Source organism: Meriones unguiculatus, chromosome 14, assembly GCF_030254825.1.
Source record: "Meriones unguiculatus strain TT.TT164.6M chromosome 14, Bangor_MerUng_6.1, whole genome shotgun sequence".
Classification (NCBI taxonomy): domain Eukaryota; kingdom Metazoa; phylum Chordata; class Mammalia; order Rodentia; family Muridae; genus Meriones; species Meriones unguiculatus.
In genome coordinates, this window is record NC_083361.1 from 89,600,367 (window position 1) to 89,621,153 (window position 20,787).

A 20,787-nucleotide genomic window follows, 5' to 3' on the forward strand; every position below is an offset into this window, starting at 1 on the left:
CATCCTGCTAGTGTGGCCTGGATGCGTCCAGGCCCCGCCCACAAGCAGGCCGGACTTTCCGTCAGGCTCCCGGCTAAGGCTCGAGCCTCCTGGATTCGGTAACGGTTCTAACAGCGGGGAGCGGGTGGTGCAGGGGAGCACTCCGCTCTGGATCCGGATCTGTTGCCCTCCGCCGTTCCGGTGCCCCTGAGCCTCGGGAGGTTCCTCCCACTGGCGCGCCTGGAGCTGCCTTCTTCTGCCACTTCTTTCTTCTAGGTGTCCTAACCCGCATCCCCACCCAGCAGTCGCTTTTCCACTCAGGATCCTCTCAGTCTGTGGCGAAGACTTCAGGTGCCTGGAGCTTTGCTGCCTCTGAGTGACGACCCCTTTGTGTCTCCTTTTCAAGGCGATTGCCAGGCTCCGCTCTGAAGGTTCCCTGCTGTGGCTGCAGTTTCCTAGCTTTGCAAGCGTGCGTCGGTCTCTGCGTGAAGTGACTGGGACTGAGTCTAAGCTCATTCACTACAGCGAGCGCTCCGCAATGAAACCTCATTCCCAGACCAGTCCCCTCTCCCTTCCCATGCCTTGTGCAGGCCCCAGGCCAGGTGAGATGGGGCATTTGGAGGGCGGGAAGGAGCTCTGGGCAGGGAGGGCCCCTCCTTGGATCTCCCTGACAGTGAGGGGCTCAGGAACGGCCCTCTGCTGGTCTGCCTGTGCCCTGCAGCTCTATCCATTTTGCTGTCCTAACCCTACCCGCACATCCGAGAGCCTGACTGTCCCATCCCCCGACCCCCAACCCGGCTGGGTCACACAGGTGAGGCACAGCAGCCAAAAGCCTGGAACTGGCATTTGGACCCTGAGCTGTGGGCAAGATCAGTTCGTCAGCAATTGAATACCTGCCTCCGCTTTATTCTGGAAGAGAGAAAGGTACCTTCGACTTCTGACAAGCTATCCTCAGGGATCACTGGATGTACCTGCGGCAGCCAAGAGCACTCCTGGAACTGTCTGAAGAAAAAGGAGCACCTTAGGGCAGTGGTTGAGGCAGAGCAGCAGACGCTGCTGGAACTGCTGATTTCCGAGCTTCGCTCTCTGTTGTCAGCTGTGCTGCAGGACTGCAGCTGTGAGGCTTGGCGTTATCTGCATGCAGTACTGGGCCTGTTGCCTCCATACCGGGAGATGCTAGCTGGTCAACTCGATTTGCTGCCCTTCCTGGAGCAGCTGTACTCCTGGGCACCCCGGGTCCAGTCCCAACTCCAGCTGGACCTGCTAGATGCCATAGACAAGGCTTTCCCCCCAGACAGCTCTTTGTTACAATGTTCTTCCCATGCTGACTGCCATCCCTGGATAAGGAGGTCTCATCGAGGGCCCCCAAGCTCAGCATGCCCTTTTGTGAAGGCCAAGTGGAGTGGACAAAAAAAAAAGGAACTGGCCACTTGGCTACAACCACTGACACTGCCTGAGCTACAGCACTGCCTGGGCATTGTTGGTGCCGAGGTGGCCTTAGAAGAGAACCAGTGGCTGGATAGTCTCAGTCTCTTGCCCTTGGCACTGGCGACAGACATCCCTGTAAATTATGAAAGCACTGATACTGACCACCCAGAAGGGGAGCCTGCAGGGGGAAAGTGAGTGGCATGACCTGGGACTATAAGCAGAGGAGATAAGTTAGTTTTAGGTGCCTGCAGGGCCAGGGGCTCCTTGAGCCCGCTCCATATGGCTCTTCAGGATTAGTCCAACTCTTAAACTGAGCTGGACTAGACTGCACCTTTCTTTGCACTTGCAAAATAATGCTAGTGTCTCACTGCTAATCTATAGAGAAATACTAAAACCAAGAGTCAGCCATAAGGCAGAGCACCAGCTCTTCCAGTCCTCTTCCTGCTCTGACAGTATGGCTGGTCCCTTGAATAATGATCCATTCCTTCCAGTCCCCCAGTCTGGCTTCCAAAATCCCAGGATTTCAGAATCCCCGAAAGACCACTTCTGGGAGTTCTTTGACTTTAGTCTAGGAACTTTTCCTAGCTCTGATTTTTCTTGATATTTTGTAGCTTAACTATGATCCACTCACTGTCTGGGGGTGACAGGGGGAGGTAGTTTTGCCTTTAATCAAGCATGACAACTCAGTTTTTGCTCCTAAATTTATGGTTGGATCAATTTATAACTATTTCGTGAACTCTCAAATTCCTAATCGTGGACACATGGGCAGGTTCCTGGAGCTATGGAGGAAGGTGGTAAAGTCAACAGTTTATGTCGTCAGTAAGGCCAGCAGAGCTGCTTCTCAGCATGGCCCCAAGCCTAACTTTTTGCCCTTGGGAGACCTTAACAGAAATGGCCATGGGCTAAAATTTCATGAAGGAATCAAGTTCTTTTATATGTCTGAATCGGACAGTGAGTCTCTGAGGGTTAGCTAATATGATTTACTCTTCTCCAGGGCTGTCTTCCTAGGCCCTGATTCATTTATTAACTATTATTGGATATGTGGTTATATCTAAAGGCTGGGAATGTAAGGAATGAATCAGACTGACTCGCGTTTTTTTCCTTTGAAGTCTTACAGTTTGGTGAGGGAGACATTAGGATAAGTAAGATATAATTAACAAATTGTAGTAAGTAGTAAAAAACAAAAGAATGCTGGTTGTCTGTATACTCTCCTGGTGGATGGAGTTGGAAGAGAGAGGGAGAATACAGCAGGAGTAGAGGATCTGGGTAGAAATTAGTAAAGTGGGTTAGGAGGTGAAACTATGTCAGTGGGACAGCAGTTAGTGAGTGCTGCTAGGGCTGAGAAGAGCTGTCTGTGTTTTGTGATGAGGAAGCTGGACTACGGTGCATTTGGGAATGAATGGGAGGCATTTATTTTTTTACTGTTTTACTATTTATCAAGACTGGCTTGAGTGAGAGAGATACAGCAAAGGACCAAAGTTTGAAGTAATTCTGGCACCTGGATGAAACTCTGTTAAAGTAGAGGGATATTTACAGCCCTTCAGACACAGTACCTGAGAAGTAGCTATTCCGTCCTACTTTTTTTTTTTTTTTTTTCAGACTAAGAACTCAACAGGTTATGGTAAGAGGACATTTAATAGTGAACAGTAAGGGACCTAGCATACGCATGAAAAAGTAGCCTGGCAGAAAATAAAGAGTGCATTGTCCTTGAGACTGAGAAGACGGTAGAGAAAAGGCAGCTGAGGCCAAGGGAGTTAGTTCAGAGTTGAGAAGCTCAGTTTGTACGTACAGGCAAAGAAGGAAGAATGTGATGAGGCTGAGGCAGGGTTGAGCATATGGGTTAGGTTTAGCAGCTTGGGGAGCTGGAAACAGTTGTTTGTGCTATGACATCAAAGCAGAATGAGCCCAGAATAGAGACTGGATAGTAGGGATGTATTCATTAGCCATTAGTTCTGATTTTGTGACCTCACTACTAAAAAAACAATGCTTTGTTGTTGTTGTTGCTGTTGTTGTCATGCTAGGGCTCAAGCCAGAGTCCTTATGCATGATAAGTAACTGTTGTACCACTGAGCCAAATTTTCAATCCTATTTGTACTTTTATTTTGAGATAGCATTTTACTAAGTTGCCTATGCTGGCCTTGAATTTTATATTCTCTTTTGATCAGAGATATAGCAATTAAGATAACTTGGTCCAATATCAAAGCCTATTGCTGATAAGAATTCCAGGGCAGTAGACTTGCAGGTGATAAGCTGGGACAATAATGCCTTTCTACTGCTGTATAAATGTCGAATAGCGCTGACTGCAGGAATCACAACCAGCCTAGTGGGATCATTTATCAGGAAAAGCTTTTCACGACAGGCTTTGGTTGACTATAGTTGACCGACATGCATGATGGACTGCATTTGCTCAATATGGGACATCTTTGAGCTTTTATTAGACAGGCTCTGACAGGGCTATGTTCCCTCAGGCACTTGATCTAGCATCTGCTTTCCATGGTCAGTGGGGCAAAGCCCACCTCTAGGCACTGATCTCTTTGCTCTGCCTTTTCTCCCTGGCTTGTTTTGTCATGAAGATCTCAGCTTGCCTCTGAAGCTTCTGAGGAGAAGGCCTTCAAGAAGAAACAGTCTAAGACTTCCCTCTTGAGAAGCCAGGTGAAGTCCTTTCTGAAGTCAGAGTGGCAACAGAAGAAGATCCATTTTGTTTATCTCAATGTGGCTCCCGATCGGTACTTTAAGTAAGAGCCTGCATCTCCAGACCCTTCCAGTTCCTGCCCATGCTACCCTCCAGTTTTTTTCTCTCTGTGCTCATCCCCTCTTCTGCTTGTTGTCCATACAGCTCTCCTCTCTGCCTCATAGTTTCTGGCTTTCTTCTTTTCTTACCTTGCTTTTCTTCTCTCTCCAGCTCCTCTTTGCCCCACTTTGCTTTCACAACCTCTTGTCTGAATTGTGCCTTTCTTACTTTTGCTCTGTATTCATTTTTAGACTGAAGAAATAATTTATTTATAGCTTCAGAAGTACATTTAATGCTGACCTTATCTACCCGAAGTACAAGACTCACGTGTTGTAATATCAATGATAGAGAAACACGGTCTTCCGAAAGCATCCTGATTTTAGAACTAAATCCTTTCCCTGGACTTCCTTTTTTTTTTTTTTTTTAATCTCTGAGATGATAAAAACAAGCCTCTGATTGCACACAGTTGCATTCATTCACTTTCTTCCAGTAGATCCAATTTCCACCCCATTGGATGGAACTCAGCACTCACTGAGCCACACCCCAGTCCTAAACTACTCTTTCCATCCTTCCCTCTCCCACATCCTTCCCAGGCTCTGATAGCCACTATTAAGACAGCCCACCCTACACACACTTCAACATCTCTGAAATGTCCATGAATCTTAAAAATCAAAGAAGTAGCACAACGGAAGGATTTTTTTTTAATTTATCTGTTTGAGCGCATGCCAGAGAGGGAACTAGATATTTTTACAGATGATCGAGGGCCATCACATGCTGGGAATTGAACTCAAGACCTGTGGAAGAGCAGCCAGTTCCCTTAACCACTCAACCATCTCTCCAGTCCCAGTGGCAGGATTTTTAATGTTAGTTTTTAATAATGTTTTAGCTTACACATCATGTTGCCTTAAATTATGAGATACTTTGTATCTGAAAATAAGAACTTAGAACAGGTTAACAAACTAGAAGTCTTCTTTCTTTTCATCTATCCACCTTTGGCTTAAATTTCTTAATACTCAGTCGTTCTAGTTTGAATACTGTTCTGCTGTCTTTTCCCTGTTTTTCTCTTCCCCGGTCCTTCTCTGGTCTTCTCAGGATCTGTGCTCAAGTTCTTTGGTTCTCACTGATCAGAGCTGGTTTTTGTTGTCTTTTAATCACAAACAGTCCTTACAAGCTGGTGGTGGTGCCACCCAACAAGGTGAATCCGGAACACTACATCTTTTCTCCCTTTGGGATCCTGCACATTCACCCTGTGGAGGGCTGCGAAACAATGTCGCTAGGTACCTGGCACCGCGACTCTGCCATCTGGCACGAGCTCCAACGCATTCCATTTTTTAAGAATTGCCTCTTACGAAAGGCTTTGACATGGTAGGTACTGACAGGGTTGGTCTTGGGTGGACATATGGATGAGAGAACTATGGGAACTTGCCATCACTCCCCTCTAATCTGTAGCTGGAAGAAGAGCATGGGGCTGTATGGGCTGCACCGGATCCAGGCCTTCCTGGAGAACAACCTGCTCCTGGCTGTCCCTCACTTTGGAGCCGGGATGCTCCACATTAGCAGGTGAGGCATTACAAACACAAATGCCATGTATTTTTAAATTTTAAATACTTGGTGTGGTGGTTCATGTTCGGGGCCCCACTTCTCAGAAGGCTGAGGCAGGAGGATCAAGAGTTTGAGGTTGGCCTATACTGCATAACACATGCCATTATGTTTTGGGTTTTGAGGGTTTGGGTTTTATTTTTGTTTTTTGTGTGTATATGTGTAGGAATTGAATCTGTTGCCTTCAACATACTAGGCAAGTACTTCACCACTGAGCTACATCTCTAGCCTTCAAGACTTGTATCAATAGCCACAAAAAATTATCTGGACAAAAGGCAACACCATGTCTACTTATAAAATTTTAAGATACGAAAAAGCTCAAAGAAAAAAAAATCTCTAATTTTACATTCTTTAAATAACCACTAAGAACATTATATATTTATTTTTCTGGTCCCATCATATATATAAAATATGATCATATGATCATTATATAACAATATATGACATATTGTTATATAATCAGTATCCTTAATATGTCTCAATGTGATTACATGTTCTTCTATACAAACTTATCTTAAGTATAGGTACCAAACCTGTGGGTCAAACATTGGTGTTTGAATCTAAAAATTCTTTAATCTCTCCTCATTTCTCTCTCAAACACACCTACACTTCTTTGAACGTTGGTTATTCTTATTTGTATCACTTACTTGCCTTTCCTTCATGGTGCTTCAGCTTGTATTCTGTAATCTGAGTTACAAACTCAAATACCCAGGAAGCCTAAATGGAAGGTACTGCAAAGATGCAGTGATTAGGCACAAGACATTAGGGACCATGGCACTGCGGCCCAGAGATGAAGGCACAAGACATTAGGGACCGTGGCACTGCGGCCCAGAGGTGACACCTGAAAAAGGCAGTTGCTTGCCAGCTCCAACTTACTCACACTTTGGAGTGTGGTCCAACAGGACCAACTTAATTTCCTTTTTAGGGTTTCCTGGAAATTACATTTCATGGTGAAAATTAAATTTTTTAAACTTATAGCATTTTAGTTGTTTGTGTGTGCTTGTGTTCTCTGTGTGGGGGGGGGTGTCGGAGAACAGTCTGGGGAAGTCAGTTCTTTCCTTCCCCAGGAAGGACGTGGGACCTGGGAACTGAAGTTAGGTCATCAGGCTTGGTGGCGAATGCTTTCACCTGCTGAGCCATCTTGCCAACTTTTCAAAACTTATTTTTAAATTTAAATTTAAAATTTGTATGCTATTTGGGGTCAAATTTTAATTAAAAGACTGAGGGTCAACTCTGAGCAACACACAATGGAAACTTTTCAGTTTGAATTTGGTATGTTGGTTACCAGCTTACAACTCCTTCTTTTGGCTGTTACCATCCTCCAGACTTGCCTAGCCATTATTTGTTTGTTTTGTTTTGTTTTGTTTTTATTTTTGTTTTCTGGTTGTTTTACTTTATTTTTTTGAGACAGCATCACATAGACCTCACATGGCCTCTAATTTGTTACCTAGGCCAAGAAGAGCTTTGAGCTTCTTGCCTTAACCTCCCAACATCTAGCATTGCAGGTATATGACCCTGTGTCTGGTGATGGTATAAGTCTTGGATGGATTGATAGGTCTGGATCTAGAGCCAGAAAACTAGCAAAGGAGTTTACTCTTTGAGCCTCACCTTAATGGTCTGAAAATTCTTATAAAGATTTCAGCAACATGAGAATTAAATGAGATTATGGATATAAGATATAGTGCCAGAATAGATACTATTCATCCTCATCGTAGACATCCTGTCTATTTACCGGGGGTTGTTCATATGTTTCAAGGAGTCTCAAGGGCTATGGATGGAATTCTAGGGAAACAGGAATGGTAGAGAACAGGAGCAGCTTCCTTAGGGACAGTCAACTCTAGAGACGCTGTAGTTTAATCTCCTTTGATCCTAAAATATGCCTGTCAGTCTCGAGTCTTTAGGAGCATTGTTTTCCTTATTCCCAAGAAGGAGCCTCTTGTCTTTTCACATCTTAGGACTTATCTGAGCCTCTTTTGGAAGAAAGGTTACTAGCTGTAAGCAAGTATACCTTCCATGAGAATTTCCCAAATAATTCCCCATCTGGCAGCTTTCTGGTCTTAAGAAGCTGTCATTGGTCACGGGAATATTGAACATTTGCTCTGCGTTGAACTGGGTTGGGGCAAATTCAAAGGTGTTGAAAGTAGGATGGCTGGGACACCAGCTCTAAAGAGCTTACTTCCTGACTCTAGGCTTCTTCAGGAGTTTCGCTCTGTGTCCTGGCTGCCTAAGGAGCCAGATAAGAGCTATGAGCTGCTGGACCTGCAGAACGCCATAGCCAAAGAGAACCACAAGGCTCTGCGAATGTTCTGTCGCTTTCAGAATCTCTGTACATCCATTCTTCAGCTGGTAAGTGGCTCCGCTTTATTGTGAGCCTCTGCTCCAATTTGAGCTTTCCAAAGTTTCAGGCTTCTCTTGGTTAAGTTACCCCTGGGATCCCTCTGTGACTTGGATCCTGCTGTTGGATTTGACAATTTCTTCTGCTTAGTAACAATAGTTTCTATTCTAGGGTAGATGGATCAATAACAAGTGAGCAAAAATGGAACTCTTAACTTTCTCTAAGGGTCACTGTTTTAATTGTGCCTTTGGTTAACAGAAAATTTTAATTTTCTTTTTAAAAAATTTTATGTGTATGGTAGTTTTGCTTGCATGTGTGTCTGTGCATGGCATTTGTGCCAACAGAGGCCAGAAGTGGGCATACGATTCCCTGGAACTGGAGTTACAGTTGGTTGTAAGCCAGCTGTAGCTACTGAGATTTGAACCTGGGTTTTCTGGAAGAACAACCATCTCTCCTCTGCTGAGCCTTCTCTCTAGCCCCTGATTTTAATTTTCTTTTAAAGTTTTCTCAGTGATATCAAGTCCTGGTTTAAAATTTCTCCACTTACTCCAAGTAACACAGATATTCTCTGATTTTATTCATTTTTAGATTTAAATTTATCAACTGTGTTTCAAGTTTTTGTATATGAAATGTTGTAAGAGTCAAAATTAATTTTATTTTTAATTAAGTCTCTTCTTTCTTCATTTAACACTATTGATCTTTCTTTTGGTGTGTTTTTGTAGGGGTATGCACTCGTATGTCTACATGGATGTGTGTGTCTCTGTGTGTGTGTTGGGGGGGCAGAGGTAGATGGTGGTATGGTCCCCAATCACACTCCACCTTTTATTTTTGAGACATGGTCTCTCACTGAACCTGACACTCATCGGGTGTCTGGACTGACCAGTGAGTTCCAGGGATCCACCTGTCCCAAACCCTGCACTAGAGTTTCATTCCAACTTCTTACCCTGGGTGCTCGGATCTGAACTTGTGTCTTCGTGCTATGCTGCAGCACTTTATGAGCTGAGCCCTCTCCCCACCCTTTCTTAATACTATTTTATCTGTGATTGTCTACCACATTTTTTTTTTCAGGATCACACTGACTACATTTTTAAAGCTTTCTGATTATGCTTTATATCTGGTATGGCAAATTCTATACCCTTTCTGCTCTTTAAGATAGTCCTGGCTGTTTTGCCTCTTTGAATTCCCATATTAATTTTGAAATTAGATGCTTATTTTCTACAAAATAGCCCATTTATTGCACTTGCTTTTTTCTTTTCTTTCTTTTTTCATTTTGTTTGTTTTGAGACAGAGTCTCTCTGCGTAGCCCGGGCTGTTCTGGAATTCAATATGCAGACCAGAATTGCTCCTAATCCCCAAAGATCCGCCGGCCTCTGCCTCCTAAACCCTGGGATTAAAGGTGAGCATCAGCTTTGTACTTTTATTACAGCTGTCTTAACAGTTTGCTAACCAGGAACAGTGACCTCTCCATGTTTTGCATTTGTTACTTTCTTTTACCCACTAGGTCACATTTTCCCACTAGGCCATTGTTTTCTAATTATTGCTCCACCACCATTCACTGTGGGTAAAAGATATCAGAAAAAGTTTCAGAAATAAAAGAAAAATTTCAGAACGAGACAGATTTTTATTATTTCAAGATAGGAAAAGGATTCTTTTTCTTTTCTTTTTTTTTTTTTTTTTTTTTCCTTCCTGGTGCTGAGAATTGAACCCAGGGATTTACATGTACTAAGGCAAGTGTTGTAAATAAAAGTGTTTCATGAAAATTATAAATCACAAAACATCAATGCATATTTCCACATTAAAATTTGAACTTTAGTACCAAAAACATCATTTAAGAAACAAAAGGAGAGACGCAGGACAAGATGGCGGCTCCAGGAGAACACAGCGTCTGAGGAGCAGGACAATATTTTCCATACAGCGACCAAGAGACTGAACTCTGGGCCCTAAAACAATAGCGATCATGTTTCCCAGGTGAGAGGAAACCCCAACGGCATGGGAATCAGTTGGTCCACGCTCAGGTCACCCAGCCAGAACCCGGAAGAGCTCCCAGGTCTCAAAGGCACTAGGCCGCCACACCAGCGCCACATGCCTGTGTGTCCTGATCACCTTCCCAGGCTGATGGGTGGGCACAAAAAACACCAGAGACTGGCAGTCCCAGTTTCAAGAAAACCCCACAGGGAAGGAAAAAGTCCCACAGACCATTGAGTATGAGCCAGCCATCACGGAACTGGGCTCCAGCTGCAGGCGCAGACAGTTGCTGCACGCGCAGCTCTCCATAACAGGCAGAGCTGTGCGCCCCAGGGCACCGGAGACTGGGAGTCACTGTCGGGAGAAATTCTCACAGGGAACGAAGCAAAGGGGACGGACTTAGGCCACCCAGTATATCCCTGGAAAAGGCCCTGCAGACCAGCCCAACCCAGGGAACTGCTGTGCCCCAGATAGCCTGCTGTTACCAGGAGAGTGGTACCCACCCGCCACAGATTACCGCTTGGGTACTAGGGCACAAGAGCCCCAACCTCAGACCTACAAAAGCCCAGAATCCCCGAGATCAACCCACAGATACTGCTCCAAGGAGAGACCAGTTATCCCTAACAAAACCGACCAAACCATGGGACACACAGGTTACAGCAGCAGCTCACTAAATTTACAGCAAGAAACGCAGAAGCAGGGCAGCTGTCTTCAGGACTTCTCTGGGTGAGAGGAGAGCCCTCTCGACTAACAAGGACCACAGTTACCACTCAGGTCTCTATGCCTGAGGTGAGCAGCGGCAACTCCTGAAAAACACTGGCCATCCAGTGGCTATACCCAAAAAGCTGAGAAGGCTTCCTTCAGGAAAAACCATCTTCCTGCCAAGGGGATTCTCTCCACCACAGGATTCCGGGAACCACCAGAAACTAACCCCAAACACCTAAGATAGCCCAATGGGTAGAGGCCAGCATAAAAGCTCAACCAGCAAAAGCCAGAGCAACATGGCATCTCCAAAACCCAGTTATCCAGGGGCAAGTAGCCCTGGACACCCCAGCATAATTGAAATTCAAGAAGATGACCTAACATCTATGCTCATGAAGAGGATAACAGAAGAAACAAAATATGTAAAGACCTAGAGGAAGATAAACTCAAACAGATTATGGCCATCTGTAAAGAAACAGAGGAAGATAAAAACAGATTATGGCCATCTGTAAAGAAATACAGGAAGATAAACAGATTATGGCCATCCGTAAAGAAATAGAAGAAGATAAAAAGATTATGGCCATCTGTAAAGAAATACAGGAAGTTGAAGCCAAACAGTTTGTGTTGCTTAAATCACTGAATGAAATAAAAGAAACAGAGGATTGTTCAAACAAACAGGTGAAGGAATTGATAGAAAAACAGGAAACTACAGTCAGACAGGTGAAGGAAAAAAACAAAACGGCTCAAGATCTGAGGACAGAATTGGAAAAATTAAAGAAAACACAAATGGAGGAAATTGAGGAGAGAAAGAACTTAGGGAAGAAAACAGGAACTATAGAGGTTAGCATAACCAATAGACTACAAGAGATGGAAGAAAATCTCAGGTGTGGAAGATACAATGGAATAAATAGATGTATCTGTCAAAGAAAATGTTAAATCTAAAAAATTCCTGACACAGACCGTTCAATAAATTCAAGACAACATAAAAAGACAAAACCTAAGAAAAATAGGAAGAAAGGAAAAAGAAGATTCCCTGCTCCAAGGCCCAGAAAATATTTTCAACAAAATCATTGAAGAAAATTTCCCCAACTTAAAGGAGAGGCCAATAAGAATACAAGAGGCCTACAGAACACCCAATAAATTAGACCAGAAAAGAAAATCCTCCCGCCACATAATAATCAAAACTGTAAGTATACAGAACAAAGAAAAAATACTAAAAGCTGCAAGGGAAAAAGGCCAAGTAACATATAATGACAAACCCATTAGAATCACACCTGACTTTTCAACAGAGACTATGAAAGCCAGAAGGGTCTAGACGGATATCATGCAGACCCTAAGAGAACACAGATGTCAGTCCAGGCTACTATACCCAGCAAAACTCTCAGTCCTCATACATGGAGAAAACAAGATATTCAATGACAAAAACAAATTTCAACAATACCTACACACAAATCCAGCATTACAGAAGACACTAGAAGGGAAAATACAACCCAAGAAAACTAGCTACTTTAAAGAAAACACAGGAAATAATTAACCTCACTACAGTAAAACAAAAAGCAACCAAGCACACAACCGTATGACCACAGCCAACATCAAATTCAAAGGATCTAACAGCCACTGGTCATTAATCTCTCTCAACATAAATGGACTCAACTCTCCAATAAAAAGACACAGACTAACAGAATGGATGCATAAACAAAACCCAGCAATCTGTTGCATACAAGAAACACACCTAAGTCACAAAGATAGACATTGCCTGAGGGTAAAGGTTTGGAAGACGGCTTTCCAAGCAAATGGACCCAAGAAGCAAGCAGGAGTAGCCATTCTAATATCTGATAAAATAGACTTTCAACTAAAATTAATCAAAAGAGATGGGGAAGGACACTTCATACTCATCAAGGGAAAATTCCACCAGGAAGACATCACAATCCTGAACATCTATGCCCCAAATACAAGGGAACCCACATCTGTAAAAGAAGCATTAATAAAACTTAAACCACACATAGATCCCCACACATTAATAGTGGGAGACTTCAACATCCCACTCTCAACAAAGGACAGGTCAACAAAGCAGAAATTAAACAAAGGAACAATGTCTCTAACAGAGGTCATGAATCAAATGGACCTAACAGACATTTACAGAACCTTACACCCAAACACCAAAGAATTTACCTTCTTCTCAGCACCTCATGGAACCTTCTCCAAAATAGACCATACAGTTGGTCACAAAGTGAGCCTCAACAGATACAAGAAGATTGAAATAATCCCTTGTATCCTGTCTGATCACCATGGAATAAAGCTGGACCTCAACAACAACAGAAATAGCAAAAAGCCTACACACACACATGGAAACTGAACAACTTGCTACTAAATGACAGCTGGGTCAGGGAAGAAATAAAGAAAGAAATTAAAGTCTTCATAGAACTCAATGAAAATGAAGGCACAACATACCCAAATTTGTGGGACACAATGAAAGCAGTGCTAAGAGGAAAGTTCATAGCACTAAGTGCCTTCAAGAAGAAATTCGAGACAGCTCATTCAAGCAACTTAATGGCTTACTTAAAAACCCTAGAAAAAGAAGAAGCAGACACACCAAAAAGGAGTAGATGGCTGGAAATAATCAAACTCAGGGCTGAAATCAATCAATTAGAAACAAATAAAACAATTCAAAGAATCAATGAAACCAAGAGCTGGTTCTTTGAGAAAATCAACCCTTAGCCAAGCTAACTAAAAGGCAGAGAGACACCATCCAAATCAACAAAATCAGAAATGAAAAGGGGGACATAACTACAGACACTGAGGAAATCCAAATAACCATTAGGACTTACTTCAAAAGTCTATATGCCACAACATTTGAAAATCTAAATGAAATGGACAACTTTCTTGATCGATTCAACTTACCAAAGCTGAATCAGGAGCAGGTAAATCAATTAAATAGTCCTATATCACCCAAGGAAATAGAAGTGGTCATCAAAAGTCTCCCATCCAAAAAAAGCCCAGGACCAGATGGTTTCAACACAGAATTCTACAAGACCTTCAAAGAAGAGCTAACTCCAGTTTTCTTCAAACTATTCCACAAAATTGAAACAGAAGGAACATTACCAAACTCATTCTATGAAGCCACAGTCACCTTGGTACCTAAACCTCACAAAGACCCAACAAAGAAAGAGAATTTCAGGCCAATCTCCTTTATGACCATTGATGCAAAAATACTCAACAAAATAATTGCAAACCAAATACACATCAAAGATATCATCCACCATGACCAAGTAGGCTTCATCCCAGGCATGCAGGGGTGGTTCAATATATGGAAATCTATCAATGTGAACCACCATATTAACAAACTGAGAGAAAAAAACCACATGATAATCTCCCTAGATGCTGAAAAAGCATTTGACAAAATCCAATATCCATTCATGTTTAAAGTATTGGAGAGATCAGAGATACAAGGCACATATCTAAACATAGTAAAGGCGATATACAGCAAACCTATAGCCAACATCAAACTGAACAGAGAGAAACTTAAAGCAATCCCATTGAAATCAGGGACAAGACAAGGCTGCCCACTCTCTCCATATCTTTTCAACATAGTTCTGGAAGTCCTTGCTAGAGCAATAATACAGTTGAAGGAGATCAAGAGGATACAAATTGGAAAGGAAGAAGTCAAATTATCACTATTTGCAGGTGATATGATAGTGTAGGTGAGTGACTCCAAAAACTCTACCAGGGAACTCCTACAGCTGATAAACACCTTCAGCAAAGTGGCCGGATACAAAATCAACTCAAAAAAATCAGTAGCCCTCCTGTATACAAAAGACAAAAGGGCTGAGAAAGAAATTAGGGAAACAACACCCTTCACAATAGCCACAAATGACATAAAGTATCTTGGTGTAACCCTAACCAAGCAAATCAAAGACTTGTATGAAAAAAAATTTCAAGTCTCTGAAGAAAGAATTAGAAGAAGATATGAGAAGATGAAAAGATCTCCCATGCTCATGGCTTGGCAGAATTAACATAGTAAAAATGGCCATCTTACCAAAAGCAATCTACAGATTCAATGCAATTCCCATCAAATTACCAACACAATTCTTTACAGACCTGGAAAGAAAAATTCTCAACTTCATATGGAATAACAAGAAACCCAGAATTGCTAAAACAGTCCTCTACAATAAAAGATCTTCTGGAGGTATCTCCATCCCTGATCTTAAGTTGTACTATAGAGCAACAGTTATAAAAACTGCATGGTACTAGCATAGAATCGATGGAACCCAACAGAAGACCCAGAAATAAACCCACGCACTTATAGACACCTGATCTTTGACAAAGATGCCAAAACCATACAATGGAAAAAAAATATAGCATCTTCAACAAATGGTGCTGGTCTAACTGGATGTCTACATGTAGAAAAATGCAAATAGATCCCTATTTAACACCCTGCACAAAACTGAAGTCCAAGTGGATCAAAGACCTCAACATAAAACCAGACACATTAAATCGGTTAGAAGAAAAAGTAGGGAAAACCCTACAACTCATTGGTACAGGAGACAACTTCCTGAACAGAACACCAACAGCACAGGCTCTAAGAGCAACAATCAATAAATGGGACCTCATGAAACTGAAAAGCTGCTGTAAAGCAAAAGACACCATCATCAAAACAAAACGAATGCCTACAGATTGGGAAAGAATCTTCACCAACCCTTTATCCGACAGAGTGCTAATATCCAGTATCTAAAGAACTAAAGCTGAAAAGCAGCAAACCAAGTAATCCAATTAAAAAATGGGGAAGAGAACTAAACAGAGAACTCTCTGTAGAGGAATATCGAATGGCAGAGAAGCACTTAAAGAAATGCTCAACGTCATTAGCCATTAGGGAAATGCAAATCAAAATGACCCTGAGATTTCACCTTACACCCATCAGAATGGCCAAGATGAAAAACTCAAGTGACAACACATGCTGGAGAGGTTGTGGAGAAAGGGGAACCCTCCTCCACTGCTGGTGGGAATGTAAACTTGTACAACCACTCTGGAAATCAGTCTGGCACTTTCTCAGACAACTAGGAATAGTGCTTCCTCAAGATCCAGCCATACCACTCCTATGCATATATCCAAAAGAGGCTCAAGTACACAATAAGGACATTTGCTCAACCATGTTTGTAGCAGCCTTTTTTGTAATAGCCAGAAGTTGGAAACAGTTCAGATGCCCCTCAACTGAAGAATGGATGCAGAAATTGTGGTACATCTACACAATGGAATATTACTCAGCAATGAAAAATAAGGAAATCATGAAATTTGCAGGTAAATGGTGGGATCTGGAAAGGATCATCCTGAGTGAGCTGTCCCAGAAGCAGAAAGATACATATGGTATATACTCACTCATATAGACATACAACATAGGATAAACCTAGTAAAATCTGTACATCTAAAGAAATTAATCAAGAAAGAGGACCCTGACTAAAATGCTCAATCTCCATCCTGAAAGGCAAAGAGAATAGACATCAGAAGAAGAAGAAAACAGGAAACAAGCTAGGAACCTGCCACAGAGGGCCTCTGAAAGGCTATGCCCTGCAGAGTATCAAAGCAGATGCTGAGACTTAATGGCCAACTGTTGGGCATAGTGCATGGAATCTTATGTAAGAAGTGGGAAATAGTAAGAGCTGTAAAGGACAGGAACCCCACAAGGATAGCAACAGAACCAGAAAATTTGAACACAGGGGTCTTTTCTGACCCTGATACTCCAACCAAGTACCAGGCATGGAGATAACCTAGAACCCCTGCACAGATGTAGCCCATGGCAGTTTAGTGTCCAAGTGGGTTACATAGTAATGGGAAGAGGGACTGCCTCTGACATAAACTGATTGGCCTGCTCTTTGATCACCTCCCCCTGAGGGGGGAGCAGCCTTACCAGGCCACAGAAGATGACAATGCAGCCACTCCTGATGAGACCTAATAGACTAGGATCAGAAGGAAGGAGAGGAGGACCTCCCTATCAGTGGACTTGGGGAGGGGCATGCGTGAAGAAGAGGGTGGGAGGGTGGGATCAGGAGGGGAGGAGGGAGGGGCTTATGGGGGAATTCAAAGTGAATAAAGTGTTATTAATAAAATAAAATAAAAAAATACAGAAAAGAAACAAAAGGAAAAGCATTAGGCACATAGAGCCACTCTGCTCTGCATGGAACAGAATGAAACCTTTCCCTGGTGGAAACTAATAACTAAACTAACAGCGGAGGGAGATGAGAGCTCAGCAATGCTGACAGCTGCTCCTAATCTATTCAAACCAAGATCTTGACTGGTGCTTAATGCATGCATTCCACTGCCCCGCAAAATACAACATCATGAAGAGCCAAAATATATTTGAAAAATTAAAGAGAAAATGTTAATTATGCGTGTTTTGTGGCTTTTCCTTACTCATTTGCTAAGAAGTTTTTATTGGGAATGGGGGTTGAGTTATGTTTAACAGGTTTAAAAGAATTATAACTTCCAAGTTACTGTACCTAGTATTGATATTTTAAAAACTGTATACAAATTATGTTTTTCAACAGCAATTATTTTTATTAGTATGGTTTTATGCTGATTAGCAACTAGGGGACCCTTTTTTTTCTTTTTTTTTATTACTATTTTTTTATCAGTTACATTTTATTAACTCTGTATCCCAGCCGTGTCCCGATCCCTCATTCCCTCCCAGTCCCTCCCTCCCTCCCTCATCTCCACCGTGCCCCTTTCCAAGTCCACTGATGGGGGGACCTCCTCCCCATTCATCTGATCCTGTTTTATCATGTATCTTCAGGCCTGGCTGCAAAGCCCTCCTCTGTGGCCTAACAGGACTGCTCCTCCCTTCGGGGGTAGGGAGGCCAAAGAGCCAGTCATTGAGTTCCTGTTAGAAATAGTCCTTGTTCCCCTCACTTTGGGAAACCAATTGGTTACTGAGCTAACACAGGCTACATCTGAGTGGAGGTTCTAGGTTATATCCATACATGGTCCTTGGTTGAATGTCAGTCTCAGAAAAGACCCTGTGCCCAGATATATTTGGTCCTTGTAGAGCTCCTATCCTTTCCCCTTCTTTCTTATGATTCCCTGTACTCTGCCAAAGGTTTGGTCATGAGTCTTTGCTTTGAAAACACTGCTAGTTAGAGTCTTTCAGATGCGCTCAGTAGACTCCTGTCATACGTTCAATGCACATCCCATCTGTCTTTCTAAACGAGGATTGATCATCTCACCCCATGTCCGCTCAATTGATTATCTTTTTTAGGTGTATAGATTTCATTATGTTTATCATATCTTATAGGTCTATTAAGTGAGTAGATCCCATGTTTGTCTTTCTCCTTCTGGGATATTTCACTCAGAATGATCTTTTCTAGATCCCACCATTTGCCTGCAAATTTCATGATTTCCTCCTTTTTGATTGCTGAGTAGTATTCCATTGTGTAAAAATACCACAATTTCTGTACCCATTCCTTTGTTGATCTGGGTTATTTCCAAGTTCTGGCTATTACAAATAAAGCTGCTATATACATGGTTGAGCAAGTATCCCTTTTGTGTATTTGAACGAACTTTGGGTATATACCTAGCAGTGGTATAGCTGGGTCTTGAGGAAGCACTATTCCTAATTGTCTTAGAAAGCGCCAGATAGCTTTCCAGAGTGGTTGTACCAGTTTACATTCCCACCAGCAGTGGAGGAGGGTTTAGGGGACCCTTTTAATGGAAGGCATTATATTCTTTCTCTAAACATTTATAATGGATATACTATATACCAAATGTTATGTTAATCAAGGAAAAAAAGGTTATGACAGTAGAGAGGGTATGTCTTACAGTTTTCTAGATGATGACAAAGTGCTAGAGCAGTGGTTCAAAACCTGTGGGTCATACCCTGCAGGAGTTGTATATCAAATCTCCTGCATATCAGATATTTACATTATGATTAGCAATGGTAGCAAAATTAAAATTATGAAGTAGCAACAAAATAATTTTATAGTTGGGGGTCACCACACGTGAGGAATTATTTTAAAGGGTCGCAGCAACAGGGAGGTTGAGAACCACTGTACTAGACTGAGGCTACGAAGTGAGAAACACTAAGCTTGGAGGGCACCAATAAAGCATGAAAGATAACACTATCACAGTTTTGAGGACATGTTTTCTTAGGGCCCAACTGACTCTCAGAACACTGAGACTTGAGTTCATAAGAGCATAAATACAATGCACAACACCAGTCAATTCTAACCACAGGCTCAGAGGAGCATGGCAAGGAGCAGGAGAGCATCAAAGACCATATGGTCCATCTGGCTAAACACGGCCTTCTCTCTTAGGTTCCTCAACTGGACAAATGTAGAAACTTGAAAAGTCTCAGCCTTTGTCAGTTTAAAATCTTCCTAGGCTGAGAAGAATCCATAAAGAGATCCCTCACACCAATTTCTTCGATGGAAGTATATGTCAGCGTCCATAGATAGTTTGTAATAGAGCATAAGGTGGCACTGTGTGTCTCAGCAGGCTTCATTACTCCAGGCCTGATGCTTAGAGTCCAAATCTGCAACCATTGCTGGGCTGGTCATGCAGTCTTTATCTACTCTTTGCTTTGTGATACTTCCTATGTTCCTATACTCAACTTTTTCTATTGGGTTCCCATCCCAGGGTTTGTTTATATATTTGCTCATTTGTTTGTTTTGAGGCATGATCTCATTATAACACAGGCTGACCTTTAGCTCCTGATTTTCTTGCCTACATCTTGAAAATGTTGGCAGGAAACATCTTGAAAATGTGCCACAGGGTTGGCTGCCTTAACCTGTGGCCTTTCCATGATAGGCCTGGCCTATCACGTTAACATGTACTTCTGAATGTAAGTCCTGTATTTTGTGTCTTCTCAAGTCATTTAAAAGTGTATGGAGTCAATCTCTACTAAAAAGGAGTATTCCACACACATATCTAAGTTCTAGGTTACAGATACTAATATCTCACTGTTTGCAGGGACCAGTAAGTAGCTGCTTTACTTCCCACCCTTCTGTTTCCAGTGAGTTTTCTTTCTTCTACCCTGAAAGATTCATGAAGACACATACCAAATGCAACAGGGTATACAGGAGCGACTGCAAAACTGGAACAGGATCAGGAAAGGCCAAGGCTCCATATACCTTCAGAGGCTGCTGTGCAGGCAGCTGGAGAAGAAGCAGAAGCAGGCAGAAACATGGTTGCTGAAGCTGGGAAAGTTTGCCCGCCTGATTGACTACATGATTTGTCAGAACCTTGTTTCCATTTTAGAAGAAGAAATAACTTCCTTTGTAGCCACCACTTTGCAGGTGAGGTGGTGGGTGAAGCGGGAAGGCAATCAAGAGCTAGACCACATGGGGAGGTGCACTTTCATCTGGCTTGCAACCTCTCCTGATCCTTCTTTGGCAGGCCCCGAGGAAAAACCCCTTTCTCTTAGCACAGCTTGCTTTTGATGACAATGGCCATTTGTCTCCTGTGCCCTGTGTTGAAACTATAATCCAGAGTCTCACTAAGAGCCTGCATTCTATCAAGACCTCTGCCTTAAAGGTTTCTGAATTGGGCAGGGGATGGGCTCTGGAAATTCCCACTCCTCTTCTCTATGGAATCCGAAGTTCTCAGCCTGCTTAGAATCTCATTGTTTTTCTATTTCTGTTCCTTCTCTGTCTCCTGACATGAAGGTAATGAAATCTAAAGACCGAAAGACCTCCAGAGATCACCTGTTCTTTGAAGGTACTTAAAGGGACCAAGACAGGAAGTCTGAATGGAGGGAAAGGGGCACGTGTAGAGTGCAAAAGGTATGGGAAGTGGACAAGAGGCTCAGGCAATACAGGCCAGACCTTGGATGTCATGGGGCAGCTCTAACCTGGGTACTGTACATGCCTCTTAGGAACTAGAAGAGTCTGGAGGGAGCTATGGTCACTAATTCACGTGCTCAATATGTGCACATGCTCAATAATTCCTGCACTTTTGTAAATATGTGTGATGGGAGGGTATGTAGATACATTGTCTGCCCCCTGGTTCACTTAGATTCCAGGTATTCTTCAGTGTCACACTTGCATTTTATTTGCTGTTGAAT

The 20,787-nt window shown here is 42.6% G+C and overlaps 1 protein-coding gene across 1 annotated transcript in view; it reads left to right on the forward strand.

Annotated features, from left to right (window-relative positions):
- Dnhd1 (dynein heavy chain domain 1) overlaps positions 1-20,787 on the forward strand; it is a 70,341-nt gene continuing 49,554 nt past the window's right edge. Inside the window, exons 1-9 of the mRNA XM_060367778.1 lie at positions 1-581; positions 791-1,598; positions 3,981-4,142; positions 5,300-5,503; positions 5,588-5,698; positions 7,927-8,083; positions 19,766-20,020; positions 20,121-20,258; positions 20,390-20,441. Coding sequence (XP_060223761.1) covers positions 518-581; positions 791-1,598; positions 3,981-4,142; positions 5,300-5,503; positions 5,588-5,698; positions 7,927-8,083; positions 19,766-20,020; positions 20,121-20,258; positions 20,390-20,441 — 1,951 coding nt within the window. The 5' untranslated portion in view covers positions 1-517. The remainder of the gene's footprint in view (positions 582-790; positions 1,599-3,980; positions 4,143-5,299; positions 5,504-5,587; positions 5,699-7,926; positions 8,084-19,765; positions 20,021-20,120; positions 20,259-20,389; positions 20,442-20,787) is intronic.